Here is a 25,764-nt window from a genome sequence, read left to right as displayed (position 1 = left end):
GCTGAGAAGAGGGAGGAAGAGGCGAGAATGGGGTTAAGGACAGTCTCAAAATAAAATATCAAAATAAGGGCATGAAGGAGACTAAGAGGAAGAATGGGAATCAGGGCACGATTCCCAGAGGAAGGAAAAGGCAGTCTCGAGCACAGAGTAAAGTTAGTAAAAGGAATATGTGCATCTTGAACGATCAGGCGCTATTGCTGCCACCTAAAAAAAGTGAGGCCACCGAGGATTATGGGATTTGTAGTTTTACAGGGCGTTTTGTTGGAAGATGGCGGCAATAACTCAGCTGCGCAGACGCAGAAGCCGATTCCAGTTGCGCATGCGCCTTACCTCTGCGAGCAGGCCGCCGGTGGGGGTGGAGGTGGAGCTTGTGCGCGGCCTCGCGCCTTTCCCTGGTGGCGGGAAAACTGGCTCGAGGTTTGAGGGGCTTGGAGAGTCTCTGCATTACCCCACTCTGCTCCTCGCCCTTAGGTTCTCATCTCTCCAGAAGGTAGTTCCGCTTGCAGCTGAAGGTGCTAGGCGTGGCCAATCCTGACACCTGTCGCCTGAGAAGTTTTCTCTTCAGGGTGCCGTCCAACTCTTAACCCCTGTCCTCAGAATCTCTAACCGCAAACTTACTCCCAACAAACAAACAAAAGTAACTCAATATCACGGCGGGCGACGACGGACCTGAGGGAGAATGCGGATCCTGGTGCTTCCGCGGGTTGCGGGTGGGAGCTGAGGGGAAATTCTCTCATGGCGGGGGAGTTGTTGATGGGGAAGAGACGCTAGAAAGCCACTCTTTTACCCTTTGAGGGGAGTCAAGGACTTTTGGCTCTGTGGTACCTCCGGTCTTAAATGTTGTGCGTAAGACGGAATTGGTGAGGGAAGAGAGAGGGAAATATGTGGGTCCGTCAGAGTTCTTCCCTCTGGTTTATAAGGTGGAATCAGGCCTTTTATTGTTCCAAACGTCACCTTGGTGCTCTGTGAGTCAAAATGCTGCCGGAGTCTGGGAGTCCATGGGCATGACCCCTTTAAGCGAAAGCAATACAAAAAGGCTAGTTTGAGGTCGGCAATAGTTTGGGGCCAGTATGCAAGCTTTCCGGGAGTTAGATAGCAAGGGTCTGAACCAGGATCAGGGTCCTAAAGAAAGAGTCTGCTTTGGTGATAAGTCCCCGTATCTCTGTGCTTCCTTGCACTCTCTGAACCGAGAAGCTTTAGTCACCATTAATTTATTTATAAGATTATGTAAAAGGTTTAGTTCAGGTAGTTATGACAGTAAATGTCTTGTTAGGTAGTCTGTTATGGGCAGTAAGCGTAGTGGGGATCATTTTTTCCTTCTGTCTTGTTAAAAGTTTTAAATCATGCTTGCTGAGTGCACATGAGAGAAAGAAGGAAGAAAGAGACAGGAAGGAAGGAAGAGAGAAAGAGAAAAAGAACTCTTACTGACGGAGGAATGATAATGAGCAGGGATCTACATACCGTTAGACATTAAGACAAAAATCAAACTCCAGCTTAAAGGATATTTAAAATATAGTCTTTATTTATTTATTTAAGAGTTATGTTTTATCTGGTGGCCATATGGAGGACTTCAAGCCTGGGAGGCAGCATCTCAAGTAACCCTGAGAAAACTGCTCCCAAAATATAGTCTTTATTTATTTAGTTTACAATATATATTTTCTTATTTTTGTATGTGTCTATCTACTCCCACTAGAATGTCAGCTCAGTGAGAACAGAAACTCGATCTTTCTTGTTCTCTGCTCAAAATATAGTCTTTTTTTTTTTTCAAAATATAGTCTTTAAATACAGTTTTTTGAGGCTCACGGAGTCTGTGTTAGAGGACAATTCTAAAGCGTTTCTTTTGTTCTTTTAGACCAAGGATTCCAGGGACAATATAAAGAGGGAATAATTGGATACTTAAGAGGGGAGAAATTTGTGAACATATTCTAAATGGGGGAAAGGGAGAGGAGGATTAATGCTTTTTGAAAAATATTGACAAGACTGAATTTATTTAGCTAGATCAATTCTCAAACATTTTGGTCTCAGAATCCTTTTATACTCTTAAAAATTATGAAGGATTCCAAACATTGGTTTATATCTATTTATGGATCTATTGATACTAGTATATTAGAAATTAAACTGAGAAAAAAATTAAGCATTTATTTATTAATTTTAAAATAACAATAATAAACCCATTACATAATGTTAACGTAGATAATATTTTAATGAAAATATATTTTCCTAAATGAAAGAAAATTTAGTATGAAGAATGGTGTTTTACATTTCTGCAATCTCTTTCATGTCTGGCTGGATTTTCATCTGTTTCTGAATTCAATCTGTTATGATATCTTGTTTTGGTTGAAGAGTATGAGAAAACCCAGCCTAACACAGATAAGTAGTTGAAAAAGGGAGGGGGCCCTCAGGGGTCTTTAGATCGCACTTTGAGATCTGCTGAGCTAGGTGATTTCATTCTATAATCAGTGTCATGATTTTTAGTGTTCTAAATGAAAGAAAACTATTTTTTGGAATAGCTCATTCACCTTCCCTTGGTTCCCTTTATTATTTCTAAGTTATTTTCCCCTCCTTATTCACCCTTCTTTCTTATGTCAGTTCAATAGTTAGGATCTGGTTATGGAACTTTCACACTTAAAGCTTTATTGGATTTTTTTTGTCTCTCTTTTTTCATCTAAGGTCAGAAAAAAGAAATTAAAACCTCAAATGTTATTCCTGGGTCTAGAGCCCCCAGTCATTTCCTAGCTGGCCAGGTGAAAGTTGGTGGTATTTTGTATATTTTTTAACTTCCTTAAAATTGTTTTTCTCTCTCTGAAGTAGATTTCAACATTCGTTATTGTGGAAGAAAATACTTCGCCTGAAACAGAGGAGCAGAGACTTGACTTGTCAGACGGTGACTTCCAGATTTTCCCTTCTCTATTGATCAGGTTAGAGATTTTATTTAAAAGTAATGTTCTTCATCACACCCTCACTGTAGGTTAAGGAAAACCAGTATTCATTGCTGCTTGTATATTTACTACATCTTATTAACTCAACGATGATCCACAATTTTATCTAGTTGCTTGGGGCTCCAGTAACACACTTTTGCCTAGAGAGGTCAGTATAGGTTTAGATAATGATTTGAACCTAAATATTGGAAAAATTTTGCCTTTTTAGGTTGATTAAAATACTCTTTTTATTTTAAAAAATCATTTTGAAATGGTGGTATATGTATAAAATGCTAGAGTTACACAAGAGGGTACAGTAGAGAGCTCATTTCCACCCCCAGCCACCCGTTTCCAGTCTGCTGAGACACTTTTGTCAGTTTCTTGTGTATTCTTCCAGAGATAGTTTACGGATACACAAGGATCTTATATAGAGGAACATTTAAAAAAATCAAATTTTGTCATCTCAGGTACACTAATTTTCATTTTGTTTTTCTCATTTAGTATAGTTTTATAATTCTGATTGTCTTCATAGGGACTTCTCAGGATCATTTTTGGAATTCTAGAGTCTGGGAGAAGATATGTTTGTCATTTATTATTATTATTCCTTTTGCAGCCTAATTTTATCCAGTTTCTAGCTTCTATTTAGGATTATCGTAAAGAAGGGACCAGTTTGCTGCAGTGATTCTCCCCCAATGTCCCACTTGCTTTTTTTCCAGTGTCAAATAAGTTTGGGAGTTGGTGGTGAAAAGTTAAGATGGAAACAATGATAAAATGTGCTCCTTAATATATAGGAAAAGTAGTTACTGCAGAATAGCACATATCAATTATTCGCATTTATGGAATGAAGAAAAGGAACAGAAAAATACCAAAAAAAAATTAAAAATACTTTATATTCAGCCATGCTGTGGCCACACTAAGTCAAGTCTCCAGTACCTTTTGAATTCATCTTGGGATCTGGAGGGAGGAATTCTACACCCTGAACAACTGAGTGTTTAGCTTGGACATTTGAGGGTTGTAAAATTTTCAGCCCCTTTAGAGGGAAGACTGTATGAACCCAAAGATCCATTTTATGCTGCTTTTGGATCTCTTTATAGTGGGAGATGGCAGAGTAGGAAGATTGAGTTTCAGGTCCAGGGCCTTCAAAGCACTCAAAACCAACAGCCAGAAATAAGATCACTGAGAAGAACAGACATGTTATTAGAATTCGGAAGCCAAAACCTGGGTTCATCTTGACTCTACCATGTATTAACACTGAGGTTTTGGGCAAACCACAGCTGGGTAGAAATAATATTAATGGTGGAAAGTGAAAACTGGAAAAATGTACAAGTTCTTGGAACATCACAAGATGAGTCTTGGCACTGTGCTGGGTCACAAATGACTTATAGCTGTGTAGAGATGTTAACCTCTTCAGCCTTTAGTGTGGCTGGAGGCCCCCCACTCCCATCCCTCAGTTGTATATGGATGTGGGCAGCCTGGTCCTTTTACCCTAGAGTACCTAGAAATATTTTCTGTGTTTCAATGTGTACTTTTAATGTATGCTTTACATGTGTGCTGTGATATTAAGGTTATTGTGAAGCACTGAACTACTGAACTAGACGATTGGGATGTAGTGTAGCACAATTCATAACGCAAACTTATAAATCAGACAGATTCTAATCCTGATTTTTACCACTTTATCGATTACTTAATGTCTCTAAATCCCTCTAAGCCTCAGTTTCCCCAAATGTAAAATGGTATCAATCTCACAGATTTATTGGGAGAATTAAATGAGATGACATATTCAAAGATTATAGTGAGTGCTCAATAAGTGTTACTCATTATTATTAGTCACAACTTTGGTAGAAATAATGAAGCATGCTGATATAGAACATCTGTGTTCTACATCTGTAGAACATCTGTGAGTAGATAGCTACAGATAAACTATGGATATAGAGTGAATATGCTAGATTCTTTTTACTAGCTTCTCTGGGGACCTTTGCTGATTACTAAATACTTCTGAGCCATGAATAGAAATTGCGAGAGTCCGGCACATTCGGAAATTTATTAGACTAGAAGATTTAGGTAAAGGGAAGATATACATTATAGTGATGTTAATAAAGGGGGTTCTCTATGCATAGGGATGTCTGAATTAGGTAGGAGAATTTATAGGTTATTTGTCTTTTAAGTATTCGGGAGAACCTTGTGAAATGAGGTTATCCCTCTGAAGAAAACTCTCACTGTTTAACTCCCAGGACTGTCCACACCCTACTACCACTACTCTGCTACTATTTATACTTCTGGCTGTTAAAAACGTGTCTTGCTTTAATAAGAGGCACCAAATGGGGTTGCTTATGCTAAGCCCCAAGTCACTAAACCAAGACAACTTAATTACAATGTTAGGTCTCCCAGAAATGGAATCTTAAACCAGTCAGTCAGGAATTGCCTGATCATCACTAGTTGGGTAATCTGCCTGATAGACTCCAATAGTCCCTTAAAGGAAAGTAACCTTGTATGACCAACCTGCTTTTTTTTTTTTTTTTTTTTTTTTTGCCTAGTATTACTTCCTTCTTCCTGCTCCCTTCTGCCTGTAAAAGTCTTTAATTTTGCATAGCTCCTTGGAGCTCCTGTCTATCTGGTAGATTGGATGCTGCCCAATTCGTGAATTGTTGAATAAAGCCAATAAGATCCTCAAAATTTACTCAGTTGAATTTTTTTTAATTTATTTTTTTTTTGGTTGCGTTGGGTCTTTATCACTGCACGCGGGCTTTCTCTAGTTGTGGTGAGCGGGGGCTACTCTTTGTTGCGGTGTGCGGGCTTCTCACTGCAGTGGCTTCTCTTGTTGCCAAGCACGGGCTCTAGGTGGGCGGACTCAGTAGTTGTGGCATGCAGGCTCCTAGAGCACAGGCTCAGTAGTTGTGGTTCACGGGCTTAGTTGCTCCGCAGCATGTGGGATCTTCCCTCACCAGGGCTTGAACCCGTTTCCCCTGCATTAGCAGGCAGGTTCTTAACCACTGTACCACCAGGGAAGCCCCTGAATTTTGTTTTTTAACACATCACTGCCACTATCATTTCTACCTACTTACAAGTGCCTGCCTCATGTTGCACATGGTTCTAGGCACTTAAAACACTAAGGATTGTTGCTGATCTTTAAAACAGCAACTTTTATTATCCTCCAGCATGTAATTGGCACTGCTGAGGAGTAGAATTGTAATCAAGAAGGTAGAAAATGTAGTTCAAGTGTCCCAGGCAAAGAGACCCTGAACCCAAGAAGACAGGTAGAGGAGAAAGTTTAAAATCATGTTCGATCAGGGCTTCCCTGGTGGCGCAGTGGTTGAGAGTCCGCCTGCCGATGCAGGGGACATGGGTTCGTGCCCCGGTCTGGGGGGATCCCACATGCGGCGGAGCGGCTGGGCCTGTGAGCCATGGCCGCTGAGCCTGCGCGTCTGGAGCCTGTGCTCCGCAACGGGAGAGGCCACAATGGTGAGAGGCCCGCGTACCGCAAAAAAAAAAAAAAAAAAAAAAAAAAAAAATCATGTTCGATCAGCACTGTATAGCACAGGGAACTATATTCAGTATCCTGTGATAAACCATAATGATGAAGAATATGAAAAAGAATATATATAAGTTTAACTGAATCACTTTGCTGTGCAGCAGAAATTAACAACATTGTAAATCAACTAGGCTTCAATAAAATTTGAAAAATCATGTTCAGAGTAATAGCAGTTCATTTCTTTTTTCTAACAGAGGCATAAAGAAAAGTGTAGCTTCTGAGCTGAATGATGACAACCTTGCAGAGTAAAGGTGAGTCAAGAGTCACTTTCCTCTTCTTTCTCAGCCGTTGGTCATCTGGACATCTTTCCCCCCAAAGGGAAGCTCAATTCACATGTATTTCCTGTCCACTTTGTTAAAGTTACTACTTTTCTAGACACTTTGAGTGAAATACATTTGACTTAGAAACAGTCTTATTCAAGAAATGTATGAACTCGTAGGGAGAGAAGAGACATTTAGATATTTAAAACATAAATTTGAATGTGGTAAATGCCACAGGACAGGTACAAAGTATTATGGAAGCTCAGAAGAAAGATACATTACTTATACCTGGGAGGATCAGTACAATTTTCATTGCATCGTTTGTAGATTTTGACTAGGTTTTTAAAAATTTCTCTAATTTCCCCTAAAATTTTGTGAAAAGTTAAAACAAGCAAATTAAAAAAAAAAATTCACATTTGAATAATTCAGCTTCCTGCATACTTATATTTATCACCTTTGACTTACTCAGTGGTTCTTAAACCTGGTAGTGCATCAGAATCATCTAGATAGCCTCATAAAATTACAGATTCTTGGGCCTCACTTCAAACTACTTCATCAGAATCTTAGGGCAGGGATGAGAGGGTGGGGGGCTGGGAGGGTTGGGGAAGGAAGGCCTAGGAATCTGTTAAATAATAATTTATTTTTTTCATATTATAATATTTCATTATAATATTAATATTTCATATTATAATATTATTAATATTTCATATCCAGATAATTCTGATATGGTCAATCAATGGTAGTGTTTGGCAATTTCTGTGTTAGATTCTATATTTCATAAATTCCATTTGATGATCAAATTTCTTTCAGAATGCGGGAAGGGACCAAAGAAAACCTTTGCCCCACCTGCACAAAAACTGCATAGCCTGATGCCCTATAACCTTAACTCATCGAAGGAGGAGATCCTGGGAATCAGTTCCCCAGAGGCAGAGACCAGGCCAAGCCTGCTAAAGGCCAGGTTAGAGAAGAAGAAGAAGAAAACAACCAAAGAGAATGGTACAAGCAGTGGCCAGGAGATAAAAGGAAAGGCTCAAGACAGCAAGAAAGCAGAGAAGAAAGAAAAGGTAAAAATCACAATGATGGGCTCTAGTGGGACAGTTTCTCCTAGTCACCCAGCCTGGGCAAACAGGATCTTTTCATTTCAGAAGACATTTAAATATTTATAACATAAATTTGAATGTAGTAAATCCCACAGGGAAAATTCATCCTGTAGTTTCCGTTTTTGATTTCTTTTTGGGGCTTCTATTTTCTTCTCTAAGAGGTAAAAAGTGTTTTGATGAAAGCGTTTAGCAGGGCATACTGGGCAGGGAGGGGCTGAGGTGGGATGGAGGTGAGAGTAGAAGTAGACAGAAATTTTATGAACTTTTTCCTTTTCTTTGACTCCTTTACTCCCAGGAGATCTGGGATAGAATTTATGGAATCCTTAGGTTGACTTTATGCTCTCAGTCGTGTGAACTTACTGCCTTATCTAAAGGAGGCTTCCTTGACTAGTCACAGAGGAGGACTGGGGAAAGATGAGCAGTTTTTCTCCCCTACCCTTCTCTCTGCAGGGAAAATCAACTCTTACAAATGCAGAATTTGAGGAGATTGTCCAGATTGTGCTACAGAAGTCCCTCCAGGAGTGCTTGGGTATGGCTTATAGTGAGAGTAAAAGAGTTTCAGTTTGGCAAAGAAATTGTTATCTGAGGGGTAGAATAAGTCGATAGCTTCTCTCCTTCCCTCCATCTTTCTAAGTAAAGAAATATTAGATGAGACTTTGAAATATTTTTAAATACTTCATCTTCTATCAACAGGACTATAGCTAAACCACCTTAGACAGAGGGTACAGACTTTTAGAAAAATAGATTACATTGACTTCAGAATATAAAAATAGTCTCATCTAGATTTTTAAAATGTAATTTAAATTTATTTCTATATGTTTACAATATTCATAGAAAAGATAACTTATTTTTCCCAGATTTGAAGAACTTAGTCTCCATCTCCATCTACCGTTGTATATTTCTGTTTCTAATACTGCTTTAACATGTGCTCAGGAATTTGATTTTAGAATAAGGAACTCTATAGCATAGGTCGTGAGGCCTTCTCCATAAGGTCATGAGGCTAAGGACAGTGGTTTGACATTTTCAGCTATTCTTAGGTATACTTCCATTCCTAGAGAAAGTTTGAGGAGCAAATGATATAAAACATGGTACATAAAATTTCTGTTATGTACACAAAATAAAGTTAACATTACCTGGCTATCCTAGAATAGGCAAATCAATCTGGAAAGGCTTGCAGAAGGATATAGATTTGTAGTTTTTCCTGAGAATTAAAAAACTTGAAAGTTGGAACTTCCCTGGTAGCACAGTGGTTGAGACTCCACGCTCCCAATGCAGCGGGCCCGGGTTCAATCCCTGGTTGGGGAACTAAATCCCACATGCATGCCGCAACTAAGAGTTTGCATGCCACAACTAAGGAGCCGGTAAGCTGCAACTAAGTAGACTGTGAGCCACAGCTGAGGACCCCGCCTGCTGCAACTAAGACCTGGCACAACTAAATAAATAAATAAATAAATATTAAAAAAAAAACAAAAAACTTGTAAGTTCTATGGTGTGGCAAAAGTCCAAAGGTAAGCTCTTCCAGGCAACTGATGGGAGATATTTTAATGAAAGTTTACAGTTTGGAAATAATGGAGTAGCTGTTTTCTTTAATTGCTTCTCTGCTTATAGTATTTTGTTTTGGGAGGGATGGAATCTAGCCTCGATTTTGCAGAGACTTCCTGTGCCCAGCCTACAAGATGTACCCAGTTAGACAAGGAACCAGGAATTGCTTCTTCTACTACTGATAATAATAGTGCTGATGGGTAAGTTTATCCCAGTGAGGCGAGTTGATCACAGGGTAGACTTTATATTGATAAATGGTTATCCATCTATCTATCTATGTAGTCATTTTTCATATCTCTATAGCTTTCTCTCATCTCAGGAAAGATACTTGAGTTGAGTTGGGAAAAATAGGCCAGTAGATGGATAAAATGACCTCAGGAGGCCATAGAGAGCTTACAATTCTTCTGTCCTCCTAACTTTTATCCTTGGGTTTTTTCAAAAGAGGGGTACTACAAATTGCCCCTTTATACCTTTTAATTAAAAATCTTATTTGCAGAGAGAGGGTAGTGGTACCGCATATTCTAGAGATTTCAGCCTCTCAGGAAGGTGGAGTAATCCCTGAGATAAAGACATCTAAGCCAGGCCAGCCAGATCCTGCACCCTCTGAGAAGAAATTCAATAAACTCTCCTTAAGCAAAAGAAAGAAGGCCGCTCGTAAGTATAGTCAGATACATTTTGACACCTGGCTCAAGTACTTACTCCATGAAATTAGGGAATTGGACAGTGGGCATACTGAGAATTTTCAGCCCAAGACTTGAAACTATTGAGCTATGATTCTTCTTCCTTCTTTAACTGGCCTCTACTATCTACAGAGATTCTCTTCTTCATCTCCCTACCCTACAATGTTTTCTTATTTTTTTTTTATTTTATTTTTTTTGCGGTACGCGGGCCTCTCTCTGTTGTGGCCTCTCCTGTTGCGGAGCACACGCTCCGGACGCGCAGGCTTAGCGGCATGGCTCATGTGTTTTCTTTTATCTTCCCAGAAAATGAGAAAATGGAGAAAGCTCAAAGTGGACATGAGCACAGGCAGAAAGATCAACTGAAGAAAACAGTTCAGGATCATTCTCAGATCAGGGACCAACAAAAAGGAGAGGGAAGTGGTTTTGGTGAGTTCAGCCATGGTTTGAAAAACCTACCTTGGGCTTGAAAATTGGAGGTGGAGGAGAGAGGTAAGGGTTAGGATGTTAGAGGAAATTCTGCAAAGACTATAATTTATCCCTCACAGCTGCTTGTTAGAGGATATGGTGCTGAGGAAGAGAGAGAACTATTTCATTCATTCAGTTATTAAGTCATATAATCCACAGGTGTTTGGTGCTTGCTAAATTCTAGGCATTTTAGGAGGTACTGAGTAAATGCAGAGGAAACAAATAAAAGCCTGTCGCGCGCGAGAGAAGCTTGTGAGGAAGGCCAACAAGAAAGCTACAAATTGGGAGTAGTCCTGGGAAAATTTCCAAGAAAAAGATATCACTTGAGCCAGATCTTGAAGTATAATTTAGTCAGACGAACTAAGGTGGGAATGGGGGTCAGAGTGATAATTATTGGCAGAGTAATGGAGGAGGGCTAATGTTTGTAGCTTTTGGGTATTTTGGGGAGTAGGAGGTTGTAGGGGTGGGGGAGATAAGGTTAGAGGCAAGTAAGCCCCAGATCTTAAAGGACCTTACAAGTCAGGCTAAGGAAGTTGGATTTTATTTTAAAAGTAAAGAGGAACGATTGACATTAAGTAGGCAAAACTTGATAAGATTTGCATTTTAGAAAGCTTGCTCTGACACTAGCATGGAAGATGGATTGGCAGGAGAAAGACTAGACCCATAGAAATAATTATCCAGGCAAGGAAGACAGACAATAGCAGTGAAGAGGAAGAGATAAAATTGAGATCTTTAGGACGCAAGATCAATATGATACGATTGCTGCTGGGTATGAGAGCTGAAGAAGAGTGAGGCCTCTAGGATGGTCCTGTTTTCCGGCATGAGTGACTGAGTGGATGAAGAATCATGATCTGAAGTGGAAAATATAGAAGAAAGAGCAAGTTGAAGATGATGGATTGAGCTTTGCCTGAGTTAGGGGGTCTGTGATGAGATTTAGAGCTCAAGAAAGGGGTCTGGGCTCTCGGAGATACAGATTCGGGAGTCATCTGCATCAATAGGAATAGATGAAATTTTCCAAGAAGAAGGTGTAGAGTGAAAAGGGAATATTGGATAAAAACCCTGGGGGAGCATAATGTTTAGGGTTGAGCAGAGGAAGAGGTACCCAGGGAGAAAGCTAAGAAGAACTAAGAGAAAGCTCAGAAAGGTAGGAGGAAAACTAGGAGAGTGTGGTATCACAGATTCCAGGGGAGGAGAGAATGTCAGGAAAGAGGGAGTGTTTAGCCATGTTAAATGCTACTACAGAGATAACAAAAAGAATAAAGATTTGAAAATCAACAGATATCACAATTAGGAAATCATTAGGGTTGATTAGAGCAACCATAGGGGTTGGTGAGGGTGAATGGCAGGTTATTGTTGGTTGAAGAATAGATACTTTTTTCAATTAGTTTAGATGTGAAAACTAGGAGGGAAAAAATAGTAAATAAAGGGGAGTGGGTATAAAGTAGATGGAAGATTTTTCTTTCTTTTTTTTTTTAGCTTTCTTTTAAAAGAAAGACACTTGACCTCTTTATTGTCAGCATATTTATATGCTGAGAGAAAATTGTTTATAGAGAGGGAGAGATTAAAGAAGAGAATGAGAAGAGAATCAGAGGGTTTATTTTGAGTCAGAAAGGACCCAGCCTTTCAGATTGGATGGAGGGAAATAAGGATGCATATAGATTTATTTATTCTTTTAACAATAGTTTTTAATGCCTTATATTATATGCCAGACATTGTGCTGGGTACTAGAAATATATTAGTGAACAAAATAGATAATCCTTGCTGTCATAGAATTTACAGTTTTAGTGTGCTAGATAGATAACAAACAAATACATTATATGAAATAACCTTGGTAATATTGGGAAATTTTAGTATGATAAATAAAATAGATCATACAATATATTAGTATGTTTAAAATTTTGAAAATAAGTAGACTTAATCTGGGGGAAAACAGGCTTGCACCAAAAAAGAAAAAAACCAAAAACCAGAACCCTAAGATTAAGGAACAGTGGACTAAACAATCAGCTGGTGTCTAATAGGCATGCGTATATATATATATATATATATATATATATAAAATTTGGATTATAGAAGAATAATATGGTTTGTACATACTGGAAAGAAAACTCTAGGAAGACTATGCAGGTACGAAACAAGGTAGTCTAGGGCAGTAAACCACTCCTCGTGTTGTAATGACATGGCAATCAGTATAAAGAGCTGGAGGTATAAGTCTAATTTGGGTAGTCGGGTGGTCTGGGTAGTAGTGTTCCATCTGTAACTCTCAGTATTAAGACGAGGGATAGATTTTAGACTGGGAGATGGAAATTCACTCCTTTGGCAGTGCTCGTGAGTTGAATTGTGGTTGTAGTGACTGTGTAAGCCTCTTCCTATTAATGAACCACTCTTCCTGTTTTTCACAGTTGCCAAGGAGAGGTGGGTGCTCCTGGAGCAGGAAGTAGAAAGGGAGTATCCAGTAAATAAAATTTGCATTAAGTTCTGTGAAGGGAAGGAAAAGAATGTCATGAGAGGAAATGGTGGAGACCTAATTAAGATTGGGTCAGCTAGAGAAAGCATTTGTAAGGAAATAACATTTAAGCTGAAACCTGGAGCAAGACTAGAAGTTAGCAAAGTGAAGCGTAGGAGACAGTTTTAGGTAAAGTGGAGATTGTCTTACTCCAGATACTAAAAGAAAGCTGGTATAATTGGGATTCAGAGAGCAAGGGAAGCAAGGCTGGAAAGTGACTCTGGATAAATGTAAGGAGGTAGGCAGTGGCTAGATCAAAGACCATGTTACAAAGTGAGAATTTTATCTTAAGTGTAGTGGGAAGCCCCTGGTGGGTTTTAACCAGGGAAGTGACATCATCAAATTGATGTTTTAAAAGTACCCCTTTGGTGATTAATTGGAGAATGGAGTATGGGGAGACAAGAGTAGACCAGCTAGGAAGTTAGCGCTAGGATTAGATATTTTGGTGGCTTGGATTAGGATGATGAAGGAGACAAGAAGTGAATGGTTTTAAGATATATTTTAGAGGTAAAATTTTCAGAACTTGGTAATGAGCTGGATATTGGGAGGTGAGAGAGAGGAGAGGGTTTGTCAAAGATGATTGGCTTCTGGCTTGAGCAGTTATGTGAAAGGAGGTGGGAAAAGACAGTTCTGTAGGATAAGATCAAGCATTTGGGTTTGGGCGCAATAGGTTTGAGATCGTTGTGAGACATCCAGATAGAGATACCAAAGAGCAAGATGGCTATAGGAACCGGGAGCTCAGAACGGAGGCTGTTAACGTACTTCTGTGTGTTGTCAGGTGTGAAAGTGGATTTCAAAGCTGAGGGAATGGATGAGCCGGCCTCAGGAGAAAGTGCAGCATGGGGAGTGAAGACCCATGATTAGGCTTTGGAACTCCAACTCAGGGATTTAGAGATTGGACAGAGAGCGAGGAGAATTCAGTAAAAGAGACTGAGGAGGGAGTTACCAGAAAGATGGGATGGGGGAATGGGAGAATGAGGGATCACAGAACCCAAGAAAGCTAGTGTTTCAAGAATGAGCAGTCAACTGAAATGCTCTTGACCTGTGTCTATGACATCAGCCTTCATTATCACGGAGGCACATCGTGAGCCTCAAACACTGTTTTCAAACACCTCTTCTTTCTAAGTTGCTTAAGAGGAAACTTTAAGGAACTGTATGTCTTTAAAAACTGTCTTTGGAAAGTTCATCCTAAACCATAAATATCTAGTTTTATAGCATTAGGATGATTTTCCCCCACTCATTTCCTCTTTAATATTCATTATTTTTACAACCACCGTTTATTTGATTGATCTCTGTTCACTTTTATGGTCCCTGGCCCTTTCCCCCACTCTTTTCTTCTAGTCTTTCCAGGTCACCTCTGTAAACATCCAAAACTATCATTGGAAACTGTCTCTTCAGACTAATATATCATTCTCAACCAGTACTTTATTCTTCAAAATAAAGTAATTGAGAAGGTGATCCATAATATGAGATATTGTGAAGGGACCCAAATGTAAGCCAACTGCTTTTCTGAGGGATGATTTTGGTGGGATGGAGGGCACCCTTATGTTTCGGCATTCAAGGTAAAATTTGACAGTGGGAGAGTGAACTAACTAGAGAAACATATTGGTTGATATTGTTAGCTGTGAATATATAGTATACCTAGGTGGCTGGTCAGTGATTTTTCTCTAGCAATGCTCAGTCAAATGAGTATAGGCACAGAAAAAGGAGAGTGGGTTCATTCAGAATTGTGTTTGCTAGCTGGGCAGGAGGAAGGACAGAGGGAAAGGGAGTTGTTGATGTCTGCAAGAGAATCTAAGGAAATCAAACCTGCGTAAGTACAGAGTGAAGAAAAACAGTTAATCTTAATTGCTACTAGATTGAGAGAAAGGTAGGGACCAGTGGATTGGAGATCTAGATAAACTGAAAGTTGCCACAGGGGTCTTGGAGCAAGTAAGGTGGAAGAATGGGGCATTTTTATCAGAGAGGGGTTTAGATAAGTGGTTCAGGGGAGTGTGCGGTCCCTGCAGATGACTGGGTGTGGCATGCAGGGTGGGAGTGGGTTCCTGAGGTGAGGGGGTGACCGAGGTGGCATGGAGGAGAACATACGGGGTGCCTTGTGAGTTTACTCCTGTGGCTGTAGTGGTCATCTACGAGGGCAGGAGGTGGAGAGAAGACTGAACCAGATGCCAGCATCGTGACAAGGGTGATGAGAGGGCAGTGTAGTCCCATGGCATAGACCTCGAGGGAGGAAGGATTTTATAGGAGGGAGGATAGTAATGGTCTGCAAGTGTCAATGGGGAGCAAGGATGATGCTGACCCCACTTTCTGGCGTGGGGTGTGTGAGAAGGACAGGCTCTTCTTAAAGGGCTTCAGCGGTGGGGTGGGGTCGGGTTGGGGCAGTGTCATTAGCGCATCACCAGATTTCAGAAGGGAGGCAGAATTTCAGAGAAGAGATTGAAGACATGTGGACTTTTGTTGCTTTTGTTTGGAATCCCAAAGACTATAGTGGAAGAGTTTGGGAGGGAGAGAGGAGAGGCTGTGTGGGACGTTGGGTCAACTTAGAAGATGTGGGGGTAGAGAAAGGTGGGGATGAGAGTTTGGAAGGTAATGGATAAAAGGAGTGTTTGGCCATTGAGCACAGCCTGAAGTAAACAGTTTGAGAAACGATAGGCTTAAACCTGTCTTTTGGAGAGGGGTGAACTCAGGGCTGTTGGTCCCAAAGGCTGCAACTTGGTGATTTGGTGTCAGGTTAATTTGTTGAGGTTGAAACAGGAACTCCAGATGCTGTGCACAAAAGAAGTGCTGGTTAGTCCTTCAGAAGAACTTTTTAGTAGTGACATGCCCTCAGAGAAATGAGGCACTAGCCAGAAATATGCCAGACAACCTTTTTAAGAACTGTCAATACGGGAAACACTCCTTTCTGCCTTGGGGGAGGAGAGGTGATAGCATGGTATAGGAGAAAGATTGAGATGTGAGACCTGGGCTCTTAGTTCAGCTTTGCCACCACTTTAGACTGATCTTTAGCAGTCAGTTATCTCCTCTGAGCTTTTGGTTTTACCATTTATAAATTAGGGATTGGATGAGTTGATCTCTAAGGCTTTGTGATTCTGGCAGAGGTGGTGGTGGCAGGGAGTATATTGATTTTAATTAAATTGAAGAAGGAAGAACATATTTTTGAGTCTCTTATATCAGGCTTTTTCCTGTGACAGGTCAATGTCTAGTCTGGGTCCAGTGTTCCTCTCCAAACTGTGAGAAATGGAGGCGGCTACGTGGGAACATTGACCCCTCAGTCCTCCCAGATAATTGGTCCTGTGACCAGAATACAGGTAGAATGGAGTGGAAATTTTTTTTTCAGTTTTTATTGTTCGTCCCTTTCTTTCCCTGCTTCCATCCTTTAGATTAAATATGACAAAAGTATATTTAGGACTCCAGGGGTCCTTGTAGTTAGTGTTTGGGGAGAGGGAGGGATCTTGCTGTCATGACAAGATGAATCTGGCATAAAGGGCTAGAGGAAGACACCCTGAAGAGCTATGTTGTGAGGAGAGTCCTGGAATCTAAACATATGTTCTGAGTGAATTCCATCTTCTTCAGCATTGGTTTGAGCCTGTCAATCTGATTAGATTGTTGGTATTGGGTTGGCAGATAGGAAGGGATATGGGATGTATGGGGAAAAGCCAGTGAGAGAGATTCAGTGTCTTAGAATTCTAGAATGTTTGAAACTACTTGAAAGAGATTAGGAAGCTCTAGTCTAGCCCAACTATTTTACAGATGAGAAAACAGAATATCAGAGAAATTACCTTCATGATGTTACACTGATGGAAGCAGGGTCAGACTCGTGGGATGTAGGTAGAAGTTTGGAGTCTCTTTCTACAGAGCATAACGAGGCAACTCTCCTACTTCTCCAGGCTCTGGCTGCATTTCCTTCATGGGTCTCCCAGGTGTCCTTTTGGTCCTACCTGCTGCATATACCAATTTCTTCTTGTCCTCTCCTCTGCCCTCATCCAGATTTTCACCTTATGAGGCTCTTTCCGTCCCTTCATTCCTCCTCTCCTTTGGCAGATTTGGAGTATAATCACTGTGATATCCCTGAGGAGACCTGGACAGGGCATGAGAATGAAGTGGCCTATGCCTCCTACATCCCAGGATCCATCATCTGGGCCAAGCAATACGGTTACCCCTGGTAGGGCGCTATGGCAGAGTCAGAGCATCCTTCATGAACTTGGGAGTGGTAGATTCAAGCAGGGAGGGAGGAAATGGAAGGGATTTATAATGGAAATGGTACCTGCCTTAGAAAGAGCATGGGTGAGGGAGAATATAAAGTGCTAAGCTTGGAGGCTTTGAAAGAACCTGTTTTCTAGAGGTTTCACGATGGAGGTGGTATCTCCCTGGAAAAAAGGGTTGGACAGTTCTACCCTGGATGGGTAGAAAGAGAAGAGTGGCTCTAAGATATTTTCTTAGACATTGGAAAATGAGAGATATACAAAGTAAAGAGAACAAGGAAGGGTGGAATAGCTTCTTTTTTAGAGATGTCCCTAGTCAAAAGATTTTTTTCTCAGGGTTGCCAGAAGGCCTAGAAGGATAAGGTATTTTTACTAGAAAGATTCTGAGCTTCTTTGTACATTGATGAAAGTCACTTCAATCATTTGGTAGTGACCACTGTGGAGGGTTGACAGAGGGGTCTATTTTGGGGGTCCTTTATTTGCGAAACATATTGCCCTTTTATGTACATGTATATTGATGAGTTTGTGTTCTGTTCACCTAACCCCTTCTCTTCCATGCCCTACACCCATCTGTCTTCTCCAGGTGGCCAGGCATGGTAGAATCTGATCCTGACCTGGGGGAATATTTTCTTTTTGCATCTCATCTTGATTCCCTGCCGGTGAGTTCTCCTGATTCAGGGTGGGTAGGTGCTCAGGCCAAAGTAATGAACAAATCCATCCTAACAGATGTACATAGTTAGAAATATAGACATAGCCAGCAGACACAAGCAGAAACAGATTCTTAGCTAGAGTGACAAAAAGATATAGAAACAAATTTGTATCTAATTAAAATTTATTCATTACTAGGACATTCATGTTTTGATAAGTATGCTTTGGTTAGGACTCCTGAGGTCAGGATGGAAGAACAATGGAATGAGGTGGGATATGTGGGTCAGGTTTAAAGGAACAGAGAAGGCCCAGCCCCTGCTTCCTTGTAAATCCTCAGTTCTTCTCCTGCCTTTTCTGGCTAGAGAGCCAAAGCAAGAAGAAGGACAAGAGTCTATAACAGAACCATCTTTTATTACAGTCCAAGTACCATGTGACATTTTTTGGAGAAACAGTCTCTCGTGCTTGGATCCCAGTCAACATGCTAAAGAACTTCCAGGAGCTATCCCTGGAGTTAGCTGCAGTGGTGAGCAACCCTCAGGGGTCAGTTGTGATATAGGGAACTTGAAAAACTAAATCTTCTCTTTATTAAACCTGATTTCTCCCAGGGGAAGCTGTGTGAGGAGAAAGTACATATCTGACCAAGTATGCAAGGGTGAGGTTATTCATGAGGTACACTTCTTTCTACCAGGATTGCAGCAGGATAATGATTTTTCTTAGTCTCTTTCCCTGTCTGCAGATAGAGGGCCTTCCTAAAGACCATGGTTTTCTACAGTTTAGCCAAAGCAGGTGTGATAGAAATGAAGGCACAGATTAACTTGGGGTTTCTCAGTCTTGACACTTGACATTTTGGGCCAGATAATTTTTTGTTGTGAGGGGATTCCTAGGCATTGTAGGAGGTTTAGCAGCATCCTACTGGCATCTAGCCAGTAGGACCCCTAACCCTAGCTGTGACAACCAAAAAATTGTCTCTAGACATTGCCAAATCTATTATGGGGGGGGAATCTCCCCTGGTTGAGAACCACTGAATTAACTAAATAATATTTCTTCCCTATAATCAGTTTGGGCTTGATGAGCCTTGCAAATGAGCAGAGGTTTAGGAGCTCAGGGACCTTAGAAAATCAGGCAGTGAGTACTAAATCAAGCAGCTGGATCTAAAGAAACTTGTGAGAAGCTTAGAAGTACAGTCATCCGAACTCCTTTAATTTTGCCTTTACAAATTTCCATGGGCTTTACTTTGGAGAGGACACCAAAATGTTGGTTGAAAATTTTGCTAGGAATTGATGAAAGGTTTGTTTGGGTATAAGACGGGATTGTGTCTCTGAGCTCAAAAGATTAAGAATAGGAGTATCATATCAATACCAGAAACTGGAAATAAATGTAAAGGTAATGTCTGGTGAGTAGCAGTTTGTTGGAGTTACTTTTCTGAAATCTTTCATTTCAGAAAAAGTGCAAGAATAAGGACTTCAGCCAGAAACTGGGGGCAGCCCTGATGATGGCTCAAGAGGCAGAGCAGATCAGTATTCAGGTGGGAAAGTTTAGATCACATACCTGCTTCTCTTTGGGACTTGGGACACAAAGCTAGTTATGCATTTCCTACTGTGGAAAACCGGCTGTCCTTCCCCATTACACAGTCTTAGTGCTAGAACTAGTCTTTTCTTCCCAGGCCAGCTTCCCTTGATGCCTTAAATCATCCATTCTTTTCCCTACCCTTGGACAAATGGGATCTTTTCTCAGTCCAAACAGGGACTGTTAGTAGGGGGAATCCCACCAACCTATTTAACTTCGAGTCTCAGGTGTATGTACCTTATCTTCTCTCTTATGTGGAGTCAGTTTTTACCCTCAGATTCTGCTTTTGGGTGTGGTAGAGAATGACAGTGAATTTCCCCTTCCCAGTTATTAACTGAATTATAAACAAACTGGAAAAAGAAGTTATAATAATATTGTATATTATAATATTATAACATTATAATAGTTAAGCTCTACAAAATCTAGATAGAAAGTATGAAATTTCAAGTGAAAATGGTATGGAATATTAATACAAATTCTATAACTAAAAACCTTGAAGACAGGACAAAAATAGCCCCTGGGAGAGTAGTAGATGATGCTTTTGTTTCTTGGTTCCCTCAGGAGCGGGTTAACCTGTTTGGTTTCTGGAGCCGATACAGTGGATCTGACTACAGTGGGGAAGGAAAAGGTAGGATAAGTAGGAGGTTAAAGACTAGAGAGAGAGGGAAGGGATTCCTTCATGAGGGCAGCAACTGAAGCTTTTATTTTATATCCAATATCATCAACCTAGTTCTGGATTCTACAATAGGAGGCTCTTCATGAATGCCATTGACCAAGTGTCCAGGATGGATGGATGCACAGATGGGTAGAGAGAGGAGTGGAGAAAAAAAGGGAGTAGGGAGGGAGGGTGCATGTTGAATAGTGACAGGACTTTGAAAAGGGTGGAACCATGATAATCTAGGATCAGATTTCGTGGAGAAAATGTGACTTGGACCTGAAAGGCAGAATTAGAAGACTGATTCTCTGGGATCAGCTCCACTAACTCATCACCTATTTTATCGGATAAATTATTTAGCCTTTCCTTCCTATTCCTGTTCTAGATGTAATGCTCTCTGGGGCTAACAGCTTAGATTCCTGCTTGGAGAAAGAAGAGGAAGAGTCAGAGGTGGAGGAAGAGGAGGAAGAGCAACAAAAAAAAGTAAGATTGATCTTGGGGATTCCTTTTAGGAGATTGCTGTAGGCCATCTGGTTAGCATGGATTTATATTTTCTAAGGAACCGTCCTGTCCCTGCATCAGAGTAGCCCTGACTGGCTGACTGGTTTTATCTCTTAGGGGGTCTTCAGGGAAGGAGAGTCTCCTCTTTCCTCAGTTATTCTCTCTAATATCTCATATCTATAGGAACTTATCTTTTTTTTTTTTTTTTTTTTTTGTGGTACGTGGGCCTCTCACTGTTGTGGCCTCTCCCGTTGCGGAGCACAGGCTCCGGACGCGCAGGCTCAGTGGTCATGGCTCACGGGCCTAGCCACTTCGCGGCATGTGGGATCTTCCCAGACCGGGGCATGAACCCATGTCCCCTGCATCGGCAGGCGGACTCTCAACCACTGGGCCACCAGGGAAGCCCACTCCTGCTTTCTTTTGATTAGTGTTAGCGTGGTATATTTTTCTGCATCCATTTACTTTTACAATCTATATGTGTCTTTATATTTAAAGTGGGGTTCTTGTAGGCAATATATAGTTGGGTCTTGTTTTTTGATCCATTCAGACAATCTGTGTCTTTTAATTGGTCATTTTAGACAGTCATTTAGACTGTTGATGTTCAAAGTAATTATTAATACAGTTGTATTATTATCTACAATATTTGTTACTGTTTTCTATTTGTTGCCCTTGTTCTTTCTTCCTACTTTTGTCTTCCATTCTTTTTCTGCCTTTTGTGGTTTTGATCGAGCTTTTATATGATTCCATTTTCTCCCCTTCCTTAGCATATCAGGTAAGATTTTTTTTTTCCTTTGGCTTCTTTCAGGACTTTAATTTTCTGTAGTTTGAAAATAATATGCCTTGGTGTGACTGTTTGGCATTTATCCTTCTTGGTGTTCTCTGAGCTTCCTGGATCTGTGGTTTGGTATCTGACATTAATTTGGGAAATTCTCAGTCATTATTGTTTTCAATATTTCTCTTTTTCTTATCCTTCTGGTATTCCCATTACACATATCTATACATTCTGTAGTCATCCTACAATCTTTGGATATTGCATTCTTTTTTCCAGTCTTTGTTCTCTTTGATTTTCAGTTTTGAAGGTTTCTTTTGAGATATCCTCAAGTTCAGAGATTCTTTCCTCAGCTGTGACCAGTCTACCAATAAGCTCATCAAAAGCATTCTTCATTTTAGTTACAGTGTTTTTGATCCTCAGCATTTCTTTTTGATTCTTTCTTAGGATTTCCATCTCTTTGCTGACATTGCTCATCTGTTCTTGAATGCTGTCTACTTTAGCCTTCAGAGCCCTGTGCATATTAATCATATTTGCTTTAAATTTCCAAAATGATAATTCTCTAGCATGTTTGGTTTTGATACTTTTTTAAAATTAATTTATTTATTTTTGGCTGCGTTGAGTCTTCATTGCTGCACGCGGGCTTTCTCTAGTTGCAGGGAGCGGGGGCTACTCTTTGTTGCAGTGCGCAGGCTTCTCATTGCAGTGGCTTCTCTTGTTGTGGAGCACGGGCTTCAGTAGTTGTGGCACGTGGGCTCAGTAGTTGTGGCTTATGGGCTGTAGAGCGGAGGCTCAGTAGTTGTGGCTCACGGGCTTAGTTGCTCCGTAGCATGTGGGATCTTCCCGGACCAGGGCTCGAACCCGTGTTCCCTGCATTGACAGGCGGATTCTTAACCACTGTGCCACCAAGGAAGTCCCTGATTTCGATACTTGCTATGTCTCTTCAGGTTGTGTTTTTGCCATTTGATATGCCTTGTAGTTTTTTTCTTGATTGCCGAACATGATGTGCTGTAAGTATATCTTTAGTAATGTGGTGGTAAGGTGTCAGGGGAGGGGAAGTGTTCTATATCCTGTGATTGGGTCTAAGTCTATTAATGAACTTATGCCTCTGGACTGTAAACTTCACAGTGTTTCTTAGTTTTTTCCCACCCCCTTAGGTGGGGCAGGGTGATTAGAGTGGGCTGAAGTTGGGTGTTTCCCTATCCCCAGGACAGTTAGGCTCTGTTAACACCCTAGTAGGTTAGGCTCTGGTTAACTGGTTTCTCCTGAGGGTAGGTTTTGTTAAGAAGAACAGAATGCTCTGGTATATTTCAAAATGGTTCTTTCCCCCTCTCCCTGCTGGAAGCATGAAGGAGTTTTTCTCTGATATTTTCTGTGAGAATCTGGTTGAGCTCCTGGAAGGAAAACTCACAAAAAGTCTGGAAGTCCCCCATGACTGGGTATCCCTGGAGTTTTTAACTCTCAGACTTGTCCACACTGAGCAATTCCTTTATTACTGTTGAGGTTTTCCTATCCTGACACTAGTTCTCTTGGTGGTTTCTGCTTGTGAGTGTATGTTCTGATACGCATGACTCCCTGTATTTGCCTGTGTATCTTCAGTTTTGAGGGCAGAGGTTTTCCCTGTGTCCTCACTGTTCTTATGGATCTAAGAAGAGTTATTGGTATTTCAGTCTGTTCAGCTTTTTAGTTGTTGTTAGAACACAGTTACAGCTTCCAAGCTCCTTGTGTGTAGATCTGGAAACTAGAAGCTCTGAAGTGTATATTTTTCACTTTCTCTTTTAATTTTTAATTTACCAGTTTTTATCATGTTTGTGGCCTAACTTTATTTCCTTCTGTTGTGCATAAAGCCTTGCATTGACTAATAACAAATAGAATGGGAAGGATGAACATTTTTATCTTTGTTGTCATTTACTTATTTATTTTTAAACATTAAAAATAATTATTTATATATTTTTGGCTGCGTTGGGTCTTTGTTGCTGTGTGGGGGCTTCTCTAGTTGCAGTGAGGGGGGCTACTCTTCATTGCGGTGCATGGGCTTCTCATTGCAGTGGCTTCTCTTGTTTCGGAGCACAGGCTCTAGGCGCATGGGCTTCAGTAGTTGTGGCATGTGGGTTTTAGAGCACAGGCTCAGTAGTTGTGGCACACGGGCTTAGCTGCTCCGCAGCATGTGGGATCTTCCTGGACCAGGGCTTGAACCTGTGACCCCTTCATTGGCAGGTGGATTCTTAACCACTGTACCACCAGGGAAGTGCTGTCATTGATTTAAATAGTATCAGACTCACAGAACCTAATTTGAACTCCCTTAAGTGCACTCATCATTTCTGTAGCGTCCCACTCTATTAAATCACAATTATGTGACTTCATTTATATTTTCTTATTTTTCTCTCCTTATTTTTCTCAGGATCCAACTTTGCCTGGTCCCAAGCCAGCCAAAATTCAGACAAAAAAACCCAAGGCAAGAGGTAAGCAAGTCAGCTGGAAATCAGACATGTGCTACAGTTAAGGCAAGGCAGAAGCAGAGAGTGGGAGGGTCTGCATGTGGCTGGGCCTTACTGATGTCTCAGCTCCAGAACCTGAGAAAATGAGCAAGACTCATGCTAGGGGCTTCCCTGGTGGCGCAGTGGTTGAGAGTCCACCTGCCGATGCAGGGGACACGGGTTTGTGCCCCGGTCCGGGAAGATCCCACATGCTGTGGAGCGGCTGGGCCTGTGAGCCATGGCCGCTGAGCCTGCGTGTCCGGAGCCTGTGCTCCACAACGGGAGAGGTCACAACAGTGAGAGGCCCGCGTACCGAGAAAAAAAAAAAAAGAAAAAAAAGACTCATGCTAATGTTGTCAGGGAAGCTGTAGCCTTCTCACTTCTGTGAGTTGAATTACAAAATCTTAGGTTAAAGGTGGAATGAATGTTTTAAATTCTTAGCCAAGAAGGATGACTTCTTGGAGGAGGCAGGTTCTGAGGTGAACTATAAAGAGAAGACCCAGGGGGAAGAAAAAGGAAATATTTGGGGAAAAGAAAGGAACCACGAGGACTCACTAGATTGAAAATGAGCAGAAGATGCAAGGCGGAGGACAAATGTGGGGAGTCTATGGACCCTAGGCATGCTGTCACTCAGTGAGAAATAAACCAATGTCTTTCACGGTTGGGGGTTGGGGGTGATGCAGGTGGAGCACATGGACGAGATGGAACCCCGCAAAGGAAGACAATGAAGAGATCTCTGGGAAATGAATCTGCAGCTCCATCTTTACCCATCATGGGAAGGAAAAAAGGGCATGGGAATTCAGAACCTGAGCAGCCAGGTAAGGCTCAAGACTTGGGGAGAACTGTGGGGAAATGAGGTTCATGTCTGCATTTTCCCTCCTTTGATCATTTTTTAATAATTTCACAGCTTTTCATTACTTAAAAAAAAAAAGTTTGGCCAAAAGGGTGTCATCCAAATTGTAGAACACAGCACACACTGTAGAAACATTTAGTGGTTATTATTCGATTTGATTCAGGAACATTCAGGGATAGGAGAATGGTAAGGAGGTGGGAATTAACATTTATGGATATTTCCATGGGCCGGCTAGATAGATACTTCTATACTTGTTCCCTTTAATTCTTTCAGTATCTCTATGGCTGGATATTTGCCATTTTACAGATAAGGAGACTGAGGTTTAAAGGGTTTAAAGTTTGCTCAAGACCCATGTCTAGCCTGTGGATCCAAGTCTTTCTGACTCCAAACCCCATTTTCTTTCTTTTAAGAAAGGTCATCTTTTCCAGAGATTGTTTTGGTAATAGAAATTTAGGAGTTTGACTTGTAAAAGGTGAGGACAGGTGACCCAATAAGTCTCTCAGTTTTATCACTTTTTCATTTAGGCCCTAAGAAAAAATTTAAAGCTCCCCAAAGCAAGGCCCCAGTAAGCAGCTCATCTGAGGAAAAAGAAGCTAGAATAGTGCCAGAGGTCCTGACCCCACCAGCTCCTCCCGGGGCCTGTCCCGTGGTGGGGAAAAAAGGGCCTGCACCCCAGGAGCCATGGCCTCAGGAAGCTGGAAGTGTCCTCTCTGATGATGGAGCCTCCAGTGACCTGGACCTGGACCAACTCATGGAGGATGTTGGAGAAGAGCTGGAGCAGAGGGAGGAGCCACAGCACAGAGACGACGCAGGGGAGCTCGCCGTGACCTTCTGTGAGGAATAGCCGTGGGCTCGCACCTCCTGCCTGCTCTCTCATCCCTTCTGTGGGAGCAGGAGGCAGAGCCTCTCAGAGGATCCCCGAGAAGCTGATAAATGTTGGGGTTGTTCATTGGCTGTGAGGTTGGTTGGCTAAGGTCAGAGTTGTGCAGTTTATGTTAATAAACCAGGTTACTGGTTTAGTTGGTTTGGTTCGTCTCAACCACTTGCTTTCTTTTGGCTTCTCTCCCTCCTCCTCCGTGTCACTGTGGCACGTCAT

At 41.3% G+C, this 25,764-nt stretch overlaps 1 protein-coding gene across 4 annotated transcripts; it reads left to right on the top strand.

Moving 5' to 3' along the window:
- The first annotated feature begins 351 nt into the window (after nucleotides 1-351).
- ZCWPW1 (zinc finger CW-type and PWWP domain containing 1) lies at nucleotides 352-25,648 on the top strand. 4 transcript variants are annotated; one of them, XM_060285235.1, is made up of 16 exons: nucleotides 352-490; nucleotides 2,812-2,918; nucleotides 6,642-6,698; nucleotides 7,518-7,771; nucleotides 8,258-8,336; nucleotides 10,333-10,455; nucleotides 16,189-16,305; nucleotides 17,039-17,159; nucleotides 17,783-17,858; nucleotides 18,266-18,370; nucleotides 19,289-19,372; nucleotides 19,975-20,041; nucleotides 20,454-20,551; nucleotides 23,740-23,800; nucleotides 24,499-24,633; nucleotides 25,193-25,648. In XM_060285235.1, the coding sequence occupies exons 3-16, from the start codon at nucleotides 6,674-6,676 to the stop codon at nucleotides 25,510-25,512; spliced, it is 1,665 nt and encodes a 554-aa protein (XP_060141218.1). In that variant the 5' UTR covers nucleotides 352-490; nucleotides 2,812-2,918; nucleotides 6,642-6,673; the 3' UTR covers nucleotides 25,513-25,648. The 4 variants fall into 4 exon arrangements, with proteins under 4 accessions (XP_060141218.1, XP_060141216.1, XP_060141217.1 ...); XM_060285233.1 differs by having other exon boundaries at nucleotides 16,985-17,159; XM_060285234.1 differs by having other exon boundaries at nucleotides 2,809-2,918; nucleotides 16,985-17,159.
- The last annotated feature ends 116 nt before the right edge of the window (nucleotides 25,649-25,764 follow it).

This window comes from Globicephala melas, chromosome 15 (assembly GCF_963455315.2).
Source record: "Globicephala melas chromosome 15, mGloMel1.2, whole genome shotgun sequence".
Lineage (NCBI taxonomy): Eukaryota > Metazoa > Chordata > Mammalia > Artiodactyla > Delphinidae > Globicephala > Globicephala melas.
The sequence above is the reverse complement of the archived record's forward strand: the minus strand, read 5'-3'. Positions and strand labels throughout refer to the sequence as shown.